General features: G+C 38.0%; 1 protein-coding gene across 2 annotated transcripts in view; it reads right to left on the bottom strand.

Annotated features, from left to right (window-relative positions):
• WDR72 (WD repeat domain 72) overlaps positions 1–15839 on the bottom strand; it is a 191326-nt gene that overhangs the window by 168883 nt on the left and 6604 nt on the right. For both annotated transcript variants that reach the window (XM_072963917.1, XM_015245018.3), the window contains exons 2-3: positions 5880–6044; positions 259–365 (exon numbers count right to left, since the gene is read on the bottom strand). In XM_072963917.1, the coding sequence (XP_072820018.1) occupies positions 259–365; positions 5880–6032 (260 nt within the window). In that variant the 5' untranslated portion in view covers positions 6033–6044. The remainder of the gene's footprint in view (positions 1–258; positions 366–5879; positions 6045–15839) is intronic.

The raw sequence follows: 15839 nt of genomic DNA, 5'->3' as shown, positions 1-15839 counted from the left end.
ACATTGTGCTGTACACCACAAATTGACACATTGTAACTGACTATACTTCAATTAAAAAAGAGAAAAAAAAGGTTGAGAGTCACTGTACTGATGACAGTCGTTGGGACTGTCACACACTTTATTCAACCATTCAAGATATATAACATTTCCTATATGTTAATCACTAAAGTTTCCTTCATCCCTAGAATTCTGTACCTCATCAGAGCTTTTTAAAAGGAAGAAGGAAGGGAGACAGACATTTCCACACCTCTCACCTACCCGTTCTCAGCAGCACTAACGACAAACGGCTGTTTGGAGAAGTCTCTCGCTCTCGCCAAACACGTTACTGCAGCCGAGTGACCGAAAAGAAGTTCTTTGGCCGAAATCTGAAAATGATTAGGGTAAGTTTTTAAACAGTTATAAATTTTTAGTTGAAGAATATGAACACGACATTATATAACATTCATAATTCCGATTAAGAAATGCTGTTATATTATGTTTTTGCTGTACATAAGTTTCAGAAAAACATATATTAGCATATCAAAATCCCCAGAATAACAAACTTCTAGATAAAGGAACTGTGTTATATAAACATCTTTTGTTTGTTTGTTTTTGGGTCTGTATTCATCATGAAACCTAGATGATTGCCAGACCTGTTTTACAACATCTAGGTTTTGAACACAAATATATCAGTATTGATGTTTCTTATGCACAAAACATGGCCAGATGATAGTAGCATATTAATGTCCAAATTTCAGAATTCAGAAATCAGTTTGCAAAATAACGCAGAGAAAACATTACCCTTTCTGTACCCATTACCTTATTTGAACTCCTGCCTCAGAAATAGTAAAAATGAACTTTTCTACATTAAAAATAAAATTTTCAGTAGGCTATTCTTTAAAATGCCAGTATTTTTCTCCTGTATGTGAATTTAAAACATGACACCAAGGACTAATTCTTCCATTACCTCATGTGTGGAAGAAGTCTATTCCTCATTCCCCAATCCTATCAATAAGAACAAATTATTTCGTAACATAATTGTTCTCTGCCTTCATCTTAGTTATATCCTAATCAGAAATATTTCTTTAAAAATACGTTATCAGACTAAATTCCTAGCACTACAAAGAGGGTTTTGCACTTGGTTCTAATCACTTACAAACCAAGTTCCCTACCTTAGTCCTGGGAAATATAGAAGGTTTTGTCTCAGAAAACAACATACTATCTTTCTGCAAAATCACGCTTTGAAATACATGCCTCTAGGAATTTAAGTCCTTATCCTGTATATTACAGGCCAAATTAAACAGTGAGTTAGGGCAAATCAAGGATATTCCTCTCCCAGAGAAAATCCACTATGGACAAAATATCAGAACGGAACATCATTGCCTTTCATATGAAGTCCTCACTCTGCTAAACCTCTACACGTAGTTGAATAAGCTGTGACAATTCATCATAATCTCATTTTGTCACATTTTAGAACTTCTGTGAAGAATAACAACAACAAAAATTCTACAGTCACACCTAGTCACGGTCATGATGAAATCCAGGAAAACTTCACTTCTATTCATGGGCTCCACCTCTATGAAGCTTTGGTACCCCCAACTCCCACCCTAGGTACTTCTAATAGCACAGTGGAAAAAGGAAACGAATACACAGCTTGATGAACATCTACCATAGTCCAGGCACTGGTGCAACTAGGAACAGGATTTCACCCCCATTTCATAGCTGAGGAAATTAGGGCTCAAAGAATATGTCATTTGCCCAATTCCACAGAGCTGGTAAATACCAGGGCTAGAATTTGACCAAGATCTCCATTCTTTTTCTCTTCACGGTATTGCTTTTCCTCATTTTGTCATTGTTGTGTTTCCTTATGAGTATGAAACATGAAGAAAAATAGAGCATACCAATACAAACAGGAAGAAAAATAGAGCATATCAATATATCTGAGAGGATGTTCAGCTCACCTTTCTCTATGCTCAGAGGTGTGATGAACACCAGCAATCAACACCAGAAGCCCCCAGGGAGGGAGTTCCTAGCATGGGACTTGGAAAAGCTCCTCACTGGTAAACCTCACAAAGTTCTGGGGTAACTAGAAGGCTTTGGGAGTTAGACCCTGAGCTTGGAAGCAGAAGGGGTAACCTAAATGTGGGATGAGCAGCCCAGGACAGGTAGACGGCTATTCTCGGCTCTTCTGCACCCTGCCATCCATGGACAGGGAAAGTCTGAGATGTGTACCCAACCCCTAATGATTGCTTGGATACCTCCAAGATGCACAGAACTCAAATCACTGACTTTCCTTCCCTATTCCTACTCTCTAATCTTCTCTATTCATTATGCAAGTGATACTGTCATTACACCAGTCCTAGCCATCACCCAATCCCCAAATCTGGAAGGTTTCTTTAGCTGTTCCTGCTGCTTTACCTGACATCCAACTGGTTTCTCTGTTCCGCCCATTCTCTCTTATTAACATCATTCCAGGTTTCATGTCCTCTTCATTCCCACTGCCACTGATTTGGTTCATAGTCAAAAACTTCCCTGACTACATTGCTGTAGAAGCCTCCTGCCCACAGTCCCTCTCCCTTATCTCATCTCCCTCTCCTTTTCAATATATCCTTAATATCAAGTGATATTTGATATATCATCTCATATAAAACATCCTCAAAACCCCTTAATATTGTCACTGCTTTTAATTAGCATGTGGTGTTCTTGCTAGTTAAAAAAAAAAGTAAACCCCTCAGCATGTCAGATTCCATGTTGAGTCTACTCTGTCCTCTCCAGATGTGCCTGTCACCTCTAACTTACCCTTTATGTTCCACATCTACTCAACTACTTTCACCAGTTCCCTGCCTTACACACATGCACTTATTCTGCCTGGAATCTCCTCCCACCTGCCTTTCCTGTTCAGGTTTGGTGTATCCTTTAGAACTCAGGTCAGGCATCACCCTCAGAAACTTTTCCTTTCAAAAGCACACTTCACCCTGATTAGAATGGCTATGAAAACAACAACAGCAATATAAAATAACAAGTGTTGGTAAAGATGTTGAAAAATTGGAACCTCTGGGCACTGCTAGCGAGAATATAAAATGGTGCAGCCGCCTTAGAAAACAGTTTGACAGTTCCTCAAAGAATTTAAAATAGAGCTACCATACAGTCCAGTAATTCTACTTCTGGGTACAGCCCAAAGAAGTGAAAGCAGGGACTCAAACATAGATCTGTACACCCACGTTCATGGCAGCACCAATCACAATAGTCAAAAGCCAGAAGCAATCCAAGTGTCCACTGATGAATGGATAAACAAAATGTGGTATACACATACAATGAAGTATTACTGAGCCTTGAAAGGAAGGACATTCGGACATATCCTACAATACATATGAAACTTGAGAACACTGTGTTAGGTGAAATAAGCCAGCAGCAAAAGGATAAATGTCGTATGACTCTATGCATATGAGATACATAGAGTAGTCAAATTCAGACTGCATCCCACTGCTTTACAACTTCCTAATGACACGTCTGTCCCCCCATCAGACTTTGAGAAACCTGAAGGAGGAATCTGTGCCTAGAACAAAAGCACCTATGTAGTTTATCTAATGACTGCATAAATGAGTGTACTTAGGTTTGTTTTTTCTGCTTCACTTGGTGGTGAGTGAGTGTTTAAGTCCACAGAACCTGATAAATTCTCTTACCTACACCGTTTTGGAGAGGAGAAGAGGCTTTCCAAATTTAGTGCAAAGAGGACGTAAACAGCTCCCAGTTCATTTTACATCCCTCTTCCTTCCAGTGTCCTTCTCCCCTTCCTGCTCTCTTCCCCTGTGATATGCCCACAGCCTCAAGATGCCCGACAGCTCCTCGGTCTCCCGCACAGTTGTAACCTCTCTCACAAGCCCACGTCTTCAAGGACTCCCTTCTTCTTCCCCTGACTGAATTATTCCTTTATATATACATTTTAAAAACAAAAATGAAATTAAACTACCAAGCACTAAAATATCAATGATGGACCACTCACTTGACTTTCTTACATATAACAAGAGGATTTCTTGAGAACTTAAAAGTGCTCTGAATTTTGGAAAGCCTAGAGTTTTCCCTGCTAACCATTGGCCCACTGTCATGTAAGGGCAAGAGTCAAAAAATAAGAGATGTTCATTGTTTCTGGGCCTATGATTAGCCATAGAAAATCTTAGGGAAAACTCTCATGTGGAAAATCCCACATTCATACTAATCAATATCTTATTCATGTTACTTTTTCACGATGTCCTCACAGTGAGTTACCAAAATATAAAGCTGATTCAGTCTCCTCAATGATTCTTCTTGCTTCTTCCACCCCTGCCGATCTGATTTCCATCCCCACCCCATGTCTCTAATAGAGGATTTCTCAATATTGGCACCTATTAGCATTTTGGATGGATAGTTTTTTTGTTGTGAGGGGCTGTCACATGCACTCCCAAGTGTTTACAGTATACCTGGCCCCTACCCACTAGACACCAGTAGCATCTCCCTTTCTACTGCTCTAGCCCCAAGCACGTGCTCCTAAGAAAAGCATGAAACAACTATTCCCACTGAAGATGCAGTACAGACTGATCCCTAAGAAGAGCACCCTGTATTAGAACCTACCTGCACGTGGAGCCTGTGTCCTTCCTCTACTGCACTGTGACCTCTTGGGCAGCCAGCACCTGGTCTTTTCATTCATCTTTGAATGCAGGTACCTAGCATACTGCCTAACTTTCAATATGCACTCAGTAAATACATGCTGGATAAATTCTGAATAAATACCAGGAACATACAGAAAGATGATACAAACATAAAAAGATACAGATGCCAGGATTCCAAATTTCTTAAGCTTATAGCAACCTACATATTACAAGGCAACAACTGCAGACAAAAAACCACTACAATTTGACACTCAAAAAAGTAGCAAGATATTTTAAGCCGTTTAGGAGTCTGAGTCTAAACTCTAAGGGAAAATAAATGCAAAGGCCAGTTTCGAAGTTCAACTGTTTCAACAATACCCAGTCCTTCTTTCAGGAATATACATAACCACTGAGCTGAGCTGGTCTGCTTGCAGCTCTTGGCAGGCCTACAGTGTAACTGTTCAGTGATGGGAGATGTTAATTAATTACACTATAAAATAGAATTACAATTAATTGTTAATTTAGGTTTTAAAGTGACAAACTTTAAAGGCTAAAAATAGTCTTTGATCTTTAAAAAGGCTTCTTAATGAGGGCAGTATACTTTAAGCACGTCATTAGTTTAAGTGTTCAAATTGGGTCTAGAGGCTACTAGAGCTAAGCAAGTATCTATTCCAATATGTTAAATGTTTATGAGTTGGGACAAGGACAATTAATTGCTGATCAATGGACCAAATCCTAGGTGAAGTCAGGTTCTGAAATAGGAGGACGACAATAGTAAACTGGATTTAGAGCTTTTCAATGTGACCTATAAAAATCATAGGCAAGCAGAGATTAAAAGGATAGCGAGAAAGCCAAACTGACAGAAACACCCAGATAATTAAGATATTACTCATTTAGTTAATAGTGGTTTTCAAGGGTGCCCTTTGTTTAGATTAATGAGCTATAATTTTTAGAATTATACTTACATGCCTATAGTTCCGTTACTTAAATGTATAATTCAGGATATAAAATAGTCAAACTCAGCTTAGCTTAAAGGATGATAACACTCAGCTGGTAGGTAAGATTAGCAATATTCATAACATAATTGTCAAATACGATCTTGATTCACCATATAACACTTTATTTTTCCAAATTCAGAACGAACACCAATTTATTACTTCCTTAAGCACATTGTCAACTATCATGCAAAACTCCCACTGTCCCTGCAGGTAGAAGAAGCAAGCTGTGTGTATTATGTGAGTGCTATCTGCTTCAATATTAATCGTTTTCACTAACCTTTAGTTCAGATGAGAGATTCCAGAGACAGAGCTGACCCTCTTGACTTCCAGTCACAATCATCTGCTGGTCATCAGTGATCATGATGGCAGTGATGCTGTGGGAAGGGGCCTTCTTTCCCCAGAGCGCCACTGCCTGCAGGAAGGCCCTCATGTTGAAAGAATCCTGCACACACACAGATGGGAAGAAGTGTTCACAGTTACCATTTATACATTTTGGGAAAGTGATCATCACTCAAACAACGTGTACTCCCAGAGCTGTGGAGAAGGCTGCTTCTCCATCTGGTAGAGAGGGAGGTGGTCATCAGACATTGAAATTACCACGCCCAGGGTTAGTTTGTTAAAGAAGAATAATTTTGATTCCAATCCTTGATTATTGATGCTAACGAAGAGAAGGATAGGAGTAGTCTGCCCGCCCCACGCCCCCTCCTGCCTGTGGGCGACCTTATACTCTGAAGTCCATCTGTACCTTTCAAGAATAGAGTTGTCAACAGGCTATAGTTTGAAGACAACATTGTAGACTCTCTCTCCCCAGAAATGGTAGCTCACCTAACTGAACTTTGCTATTAAAAAGTAACTATTTTCTATAAAATCAATGTTTCCTGGTCTTCAAAGATTCATGTATGGCTGCCATGATTTCTGTCATATTCATGTTCCACCTGTAGAACTTTTAATTGTAATTTTTATTTGACCTATTTTTATATTTAGTACCTTCCCAAACAATAATTTTTATGAAATCACTATCTTCACGTGTTAGTTACAGGGTTTAAATGACTATATAATTATCAAAAAAGTTTTCCAAATACAACTTTCCAAATCTATGGGATGCATCAAAAGCAGTTCTAAGAGGGAAGTTTATAGTGATACAAGCCTACTTCAGGAAACAAGAAAAATCTCAAATAAACAACCTCATCTTACACCTCAAGGAACTAGAAGAAGATGAACAAAGAACAAAGTTAGCAAAGGAAAGAAATCACAAAGATCAGAGCAGAAATAAATGAAATAGAGACCAAAAATAAAAAAAAAACACAGAAGATCAATGGAACTAAGCTGGTCCTTTGAAAAGATAAACAAAATTAATAAACCTGTAGTTGGACTCATCAAACAAAAAAAAAGTGTTCGAGTAAAATCACAAATGAAAAGGAGAAGTTATAACTGACACTGCAGAAATACCAAGGATCATAAAAAAATTACTAGGAACATGCCAGTAAAAATGGACAACAAAGAAGAAATCACTATGATTTTCCCCTTTTTAATACTGATTTTTAAAAGTACAAATGACAGCTTGATGTTCCATATAAGAATCTTTATCAGATGAATGGCCTTACAGATTGAATTGAGGGAACACCTTCTGGATGTGAATGAGCAGAATACTTCCTGTTGTCATTTTCATTGACACAGGATTCCAACAACAGAGTTCTGTGGTTCCTTTCTGTAGCCAATTGTTGACTATAATATACATAAAATACATAGGAGCTTCCCAGCCATTTGCCTTGGCACGTAACTGGGTTGTGAACACTTGACACGCAGGGTGAGAGAAATTGAAACCCTCAACCCAGTGTGTGTACAAAGATAATCATTTTCTATGCTCATGTTAAAAAGGATGGGGAATACTGAATTAAGTAAAACTTGTCTAGGAACGTAAGTAATTTAAAACTGTAAAAAGTCCAAACCATTATAGAGTTTGGAAAACTATACTTGCAACTAAGAAATAAACCTCTTAGTGATACAGAATAACTGTCACACAAACTCTCATCATGAGCAACTGGGTTCTCCCAAACTCTTCCATTTAAAAAAGAAAAGTTTTTAAATAATGTTTTTTTAGGTGCAAAAAGGAAAGGGCAATATATTCTAACAACGTGAACTTCCTGGTCACTTCCCAAAGCTAGAAGGGCTCTTAAATCACCGATGAGGAAATTGTAAATTAGAGCTGGTGAAGGATGGGTGTATCTTCATTGTTTGATCCCTGAACCCAAGCACACTGCCTGCCACAGGAGGGGATATTTAATAAATAATTCTTACATGACTTCTTGAAAATGGAGTAAGAGAATTCACTAGAAACTAGAAGAAACTTTAAGAATGTGGCATTGAACTCCTATTTTGCTGATGAGGAGTTGGAGGAAAGGTGATGAGACTTTCCTGGAACCAGAGAGTCCTCTTGTTCTGGTAGAACTTATATTCTTGGGAAGGTAACTCCCCCAGTTCCCTTTTTGGTGTTCCATTCAAATGAATGGAAATATAAGCAGTCTGATTCTAGGTTGATCATTAGGTTGTATCCAGCACACCACCGTCTCACCAATTTTATTCAAAATGCACTTTATTGTGAAGGAAAGAGGCAAGAAAATAAAATAGGAGTCATGTAAATCTTGACCTTTTTCCTCCCATAATAGCTAGCAGGTATTCTTTGATCCTCAGTTTTCTCAACTATGCAATGGGAAAAAATAACTACTTTGGAGAATTGATGCAAAAAGAGGTGAAAACCAGAAAATGCTTATCACAATTCTTTGTTCATAACTGGCAGTCAGTAAATATTTACTGAATGAATGGAGAAATGAATCACTATAATTTTACACTGTGGACCGGTAATATGATTATCACTTTCTAGCAATACCTTTCTCAGTGAGATTCTGCCCCCTCTTTCTTTTAGAATACTGTCACTACAATTTCTTTTCTCAAAAATAATGTGGATGTCTGTATAGCACAGGGAAATATACACAAAATGTTATGATAAATCACAGAGAAAAAAATGTGACAATGAGTGTGTATATGTCCATGAATGACTGAAACATTGTGCTGAACACTGGAATTTGACACAACATTGTAAAATGATTATCAATCAATAAAAAATGTTAAAAAAAATAATGTGGATGTACACTAGAACATTTGGCCATGAAAATGTACAATTTGCTATTATTATTACTTCTAAACACTCTGATGATCTTTTAAACAACTCTAAGTAATATTAGGGTGCTCAGATTTAGCAAATAAAATTGTAAGATGTCCAGTTAAGTTTGAATTTCAAATAAACAATGATTTTTTTTAGAATAAGTATGTCTTGGGCAATACTTGGGATGTGCTTATACTAAAAAATTGACTATTGCATGGGATATGCTTTATAAACATTATTTACTGTTTATCTGAAATCCAAATTGAATTGGGTATCCTGTAGGCATCTTAGTACCGCTGGCAACTCTAAGTTACAGCTAAAAGGGAACCTTGAAGGTTACTATCATCCCCTTCATTCTACAGATGAAGGAAAGAAGGCTCAGAAAAACTGATTACTTGCCCAAAGCAATCCAGGTAGAGAGTGGCTGAAGTCTCTCTAAACTGCCCTCCAAGAACTCTCCTCCTGCACACCATGACAAAGACAACCCAGATTTCCCCACCAGAAAGTCTTAGTGATCAGCCAAGCAAAATTCTTTATGTTGGTAGTTCATTAAAAATTAAAAAATACATACATATATACATTCATACATTCATACATACATACATATACATAAATAAATAAATAAATACATACATACATACATAAATAAATAAATAACAAAAAACCAAAAAGTCAAGTAAAACAGCAACAATAAAATCTCTCAGGCATTCAGGCTCCAACGTGCCCTCCTTTGCCTTTAAAAGCTGGGCTAACCCTTCCTGGCCCTTTCTCTGTAATTACAACTTTTCCTGGCAAGCACAAGAAAAGACAACACACCATTACAGCCCCCATCCTCCCTCTCACCCTGGTTTTCTTCTCCATAACAATTTGTTTTTATCTCCCTGACCTGTCTGAGGCTAGCAGAATAATTAATATGATGCAAATACGGTTTTGTGGCTGGTATCTACTGGACACTGGAATTGTTTACACTTTACTAAACAGCTTTCTTCAGGGACAAGCCCTGAAACTGAGTTTCTGCCTCTTCAGCCTCAAAGACAAAAACAAATCTCAAACTTTTTGACTGAGGACAGTCAACCAAAAATTACAAAAGATAAAGTCCTCAATTACTATCCATGAATTCCTTCAATAACCTCCTGACCAAAGTAAACATCTGTGAGTAAATAAAAAGAGTATATTAGCTTTGGGAGAAAACAGATCTGGGTTCAAATCTCAGATCTGCCACTTACAATTGTGTGGCTTCTGAATCCCATTTCTTAAGTGGAAAGGAATTCCACCTACTTTCTTCAAAACTTATACTTAAGTACCGTGAGAGACACAAACAGATTACCTCATGATTCTTTCCCTCAAAGAAGATAATGTAGTCATCTTGAGCCCAAAGGGAGTTTTGTTACTAAGTTTTTTTAAGTTAAGGTTAAAATAGCTTGGAGTATTAAAATTCATCAAATTGTACACTTTAAATGAGTGTAGCTTACTGTATGTAAATTACACCTTAATAAATTTGAAAAAAACAGATTGTGGATAAGAATAAGTAGCTTGGTCAAGGTCACACAGCTAGTAGGTGGCAATAAACTGGGAGAGGATGAAGTAGGGCTTTGTGAAGGAACAAGGAATAGATGTAAGCTGGAGAGAAAGCATCTGGGTGTTAGGGTAGGGCAGAGCGAGAGCTACTGCAACCACCGGGAAAGGAAGCAAGCAGCCTGAGGAACCCAGAGGACCTAAGGGTTCCTGCACAGCTGGTCTCAGCCAAAGCCGTGTCATCCAGAACCTGTCTGCTCGCAGTTGCTCCCAAAGCAAAAAGTCTTATTTTATCAACAGATTGTAATCAGGATAATTCCTTAGAAAAGGTAAAAAAAAAAAAAAAGTCAAAGGCTGCTCAAAGTATATTTGAATAAAACATAAAAATCCACCTGGTTTACTCAGGGGAGCATGACTATTTCAGAACTAACCCCTAACCAACATCAAAGCCAAGCTCCCTTCAAAATGTTATAGCTGAATGATGTACTAGTTAGGTTGTCTTTAAATGTACGTTAACATGAATGTTTGCTGTGTACTACCTCAAATCATACTGGGAAACATGTCTCTAATCCATTACAATAATCAAATCTTTTCCTCTACCCATTCATAAACCTCACTCCAACCCAGACGGTTCCTTGCACCCAAACACTCGTAGTTGATGAACCTCCTAATTAACCAAGAAAATTAAGGAATTTAGACATGAGCATCCTCTTATCACTTCAGCATTCTATATCTTTTCCTTATTTTTAGCTTTTTTTATGATATTCATACTAATTTCCTATGATAACATTTTAATCACTACTCCAAATACCATCTTCTGTCACCTCAGCTACTCATTTTATTAACCCATATTTCTTGTGTTTTCAACTGATCCCCCTTTTCTTTGGCCCTTTTGCCTTTACTTACATGCATTTAGTTAACAAATATTTATTAAATATCTATTAACTATCTATCATATGCAAGAGACTAGGCAAGATTCTAGGGATGCAGACAAGAACCTACAAACCTCAAGGAGCTCACAGGTGTCTAAGGAGACAGGCTTATCCCGAGTCAACAACAGTGTGATGGTTGTTATATAAAGTCAGTGCAAGAATGTTTGAGGATGCTTCCATGTCTTGGCTACTGTATACAGTGCTGCTCTGAACGTTGGGGTGCATGTATCTTTTTGAATTAGAGTTCCCTCCAGATATATGCCCAGGAGTGGCATTGCTGGATCAGATGTTAAGTCTATTTTTAGCTTTTTGAGGAATCTCCATACTGTTTTCCATAATGGCTGCACCAAACTATATTACCACCAATAGTGTAGGAAGGTCCCTTTTTCTCCACAGCCTTTCCAGCATTTATCGTTCATGGGCTTTTGAATGATGGTCATTCTGATTGGTGTGAGGTGATACATCATTGTAGGTTTGATTTGCATTTCTCTGATAATTAGTGATATTGGCACTGTGATTTTTTCATGTGCCATTTGTATGTCTTCATTTGAGAATTGCTTGTTTAGGTCTTCTGCCCATTTCTAGATTGGATTTTTTTTTGTTATTAAGTTGTATGAGCTGTTTATATATTCTGGAAATTAAACCTTTGTCAGTCATATCATTTGCAAATATTTTCTCCTATTCCACAGGTTGTCATTTTGTTTTGCTTGTGGTTTCCTTTGCTGTGCAAAAGCTTGTAAGTTTAATTAGGTCCCATTTGCTAATTTTTGCTTGTATTTCCATTACCTGGGTAGACTGCTCTAGGAGAACATTGCTAAGATTTATGTCAGAGAATGTTTTGCCTATGTTTTCTTCTAGGAGATTTATCGTGTCTTGTCTTATATTTAAGTCTTTAAGCCATTTTGAGTTTATTTTTGTGTATAGTGTGAAGGAGTGTTCTAACATCATTGATTTATATACTGCTGTCCAGTTGTAACTGGCTATATTTCAATTAAAAAAATAATTTTGGGGGACAAAACACAAGTGGAGCTTGAAATCAAACATAGGAAGGATTTCTCTAGGGAGGTTAACATCTAAACTCAAATTCCAAATACTACACACTTACCAGTATTATACATTTGTTGGTTTGGTGACCCAGGCAAGTTCTTAGTTACTTTAAATTTTATTTTCCTCATCCATGAAATGGGAATAATACCTGCCTTACCTAGCTATAATAAGACTAAGGATACAGTATAGACCCAGTGGTGAGGCCCTAGAGTTAGTCAGCCTGGATTTGAATGCCAACTCTACTACTGTATGCCCTCAGGCTAGTTACTTTACAACTGCATATTGGAATCTTCATTGATAAAATGTAGATAAATAAGAATATCAATCTAATGAGGTAGACATGAGAGTTAAATGGGATAACCCATGGAAATCATTAGACAATGAGCATTCATTAAATGTTAGCTTTTCTTATCAGAAGGCCTTTTTACTCTTAAAACCTGTGTATAAATCCTGTTAGGTAAACAGTACTACAATAAGTGGAATCCTTGTCATTTATAACCAATTATTTTATGATTCATAATTTACAGTGGATCCCAACTATTAAGTGAATTAAGCAGGAAAGACTAAATGAAAATCTGAAGGTACCAAATTGGCAAAATAGAACAAAATCTACTGTTTTCCCATCTGTTACGGGTTAAAATGAGCTCATCCCCAAATTCATATATTGAAATCCTAAGCCCCAGGACCTCAGAATGTGACCTTATTTGGAAACAAGGTCATTGCAGATGTAATTACTTAAGTAAGGATGAGGTCATACTGGATTGGGGTGGGCACCTAATCCAATATGACTGGCATCCTTAGAAAACAAGGAAATTTGGAGAAAGATGCACATGAGAGAATCATGTGAAAACAAAGGCAGGGATGAAGTGATTTCTCTAAGCCAAGGAATGCCAAAGACTGTGAGCAAACCACCAGAAGCTAGGGGAGAGGCATGGAACAGATTCTTCCTCAGAGTCCACGGAAGGAACCAACCTTGCTGACACCTTGATTTCAGACTCCCAACCTCTGGAACTGTAAGACAGGACATTTCTGTGTTATCTGAGTACCACTCCAGTTTGTGGTACTTTGTTATGGCAGCCCTAGAAAACTAATATACTATCTGACAGATTTCTGTTTCTTTCCAGCCAAACGTAAATCTTAATAATGCATGTATCAATTCTGAAGACATATACTTAAATACGAGTCTGAATCACACAATTGGTCATTTACCAAATTCTGTTCTCTGCTTCATCTTTGAAATAAATCCCTTGTCCATTCATATTATAGATTCCCTGAGGAAAGAATATATTAATTCAACAGATATTTATTAAAATTGCTACTAAATGAAAGATGAAAAAACACAGGTTCCTGACCTCTAGAAATTCACAACCTACAAGTCAAGCCCTAAGTACATAATAACTGACGCAAAGCAGACTGGGATGAGCACTTCTGAGGTCCAACAGCAAAGCACACTTCACTTCCGTGGTATCAATCCCTTACACCTAGGCTTCTCCCTTAGAAAAAGTCTGTGTTTTCCATGGGCCAGTTGTCTCCTTCCTTAGCTCTGACATCTATCTCCCTTCTCCTGTGTTCAGCACAAGCTGACACCAGAAGTCAGTCTTCTGCCACAATGATCATCCTTTCCTTGCAGAATAAACAGATGGAAGGCACTCCCACAGGCAGCAGTATGACTCTGTGTAGACAAGTCCTGGTTGGAGAAGGCTCCCTAATCTCCTTAATTCGAGTGTTTTCTGACTCTGCCCACAAAACAGGGATGCCTCTGCCAGGGAAACCTTTAGGATCACCCTCTTACACTCCAGGATCCTAGCAGAAGTGTGGTCCAAACAGATTTACTTCAAGAAGGTTTATGACTGCAGAATTCCCTGATGGCTTAGAGAGAAGGTAGAGGAGGGACAGGACTTGAAGGTCATAATCCAAAGGAACCTTAGCTTTACTGGAATATTCAGTTCTTTAAAAAGATATTTTCTGGGACTTCTAGCTCATTTTAGCATTAATTCAAGACACAAGCAGTGAGCCATTTGCCATTCTACTCATCTTTGTGTATTTTCTGTTGTGAGCAAAGACAAATTCTACCTACCCACCTCTTTTCAGCATTTTTCCCTTTCCTGGCTCCTCTTACTTTCCTGATTCCTGATCACATCCCCACCTTCTGCCTTAATTATCCTCTCCTCTTTTTTCCCAGTCCTAAGACAAAGTGCTATAGATTTGTGTCCACTGCATGGCATTCCAGATGTTGTGTTGTGCTGGGTTTCCTCATGCACTCATTAGCTCATTTAATCTACACACCCACTATTAGTGTTATGAGGAAAAGGAGGCTTGGTAAATCTAAATCCTCTAACAAGAATTATATCTCTGATCTGTCTGACTTCAAAGATTATCCCACTTCTCAACTGACTTGAGAATAAGAGTGATGACACCACCACCTGTTTACAGTTACTCTTTACAGATGAACCAGCCCACCTATTTCTTTAAAAACAAAACAAATCAAAAACAACTTAGGTCCAACCACAGGAGTGATTAAGGTACCACATTACCCTTTAATTGAAGGGTAAATGTATAAATAATGTACAAAACCTATTCATTACATGTGTGAAAGGACATGTGTGGGCAAGAGTGTTTTCCAAGCATCAGGACTTAATGCAGAAACAACCACAAAAAGCCCACTGTTACCGTAACACTGGTGTCAGGGAACAAGACTCACAGTACAAAGTGAGATTTCGATACTGTAGTGATTTCAATGCCACGTGTCACAAGAGTAGCTGAGGGAGACAGGTAAGACATGACTACCTACAGGCCAACAGAAACCAGACAAAGGTAGCGCTTTCTAACATACTCTGGTTTCTCCTTATCCTGAAACAAATGTCCCTGGCAAGGGGGATCCCTCTTGTCACTTCTCTGTTAGGTTTCTACTGACCAGAGGAGTTATATCCAGTGAAATCGAGAAATTCTGTCCCTGGGGCATAAATAAATGCCCAACTCCTATAGTTCATGGGAGTCTGAGAACCTGAGAGGCCTGGAATCGATCCAACCCATTTTAACGAGCAAGAAACTACCTAGTAATACCTTGTTTGTATTTCTTGGAGGAGGGACACAAGAAACACTTATTTCATTCCACACAATAACTCACCACAATCAGAAGGAGCACAGCAAGGGCAACACCATCTCCCAGCTGCTGATTACATCAAAGGCTTGCAGCACAAATTCAATTTTATGATGTTAATCTCGGCCTGCCACTCAGAAATTTTCTCTGAGGGATATGATTTTTCTCTGGATTTCATTTTAAGAATGATTTTCTTCGTCCACAATCAATAAAGATATGTTTTCATCAAAAGACTCTATCTTGGTAGAATTCAATTGGCTATTTCAATCCCTTTTAGTGACACAATATTAATTAAAATAGTTTATGTTGCACTTCAGCTGGAAAAAAGAGGCAGCAAAAATAGCAGCTACTCAGAACACATGTTCTGTGCACATCAACATGGAGGGCAGAAAATAATTTTCTCTTTCTCCAGGTGACAGACATTAGCTATTCAAGAGAGTTGCTCTGACTTACTTTTATCTCTGTGGTCCCACTGGAAAA

This window comes from Vicugna pacos, chromosome 6 (assembly GCF_048564905.1).
Source record: "Vicugna pacos chromosome 6, VicPac4, whole genome shotgun sequence".
Taxonomy (NCBI): Eukaryota; Metazoa; Chordata; class Mammalia; order Artiodactyla; family Camelidae; genus Vicugna; species Vicugna pacos.
This window is presented reverse-complemented; position numbering and strand designations above follow the sequence as displayed.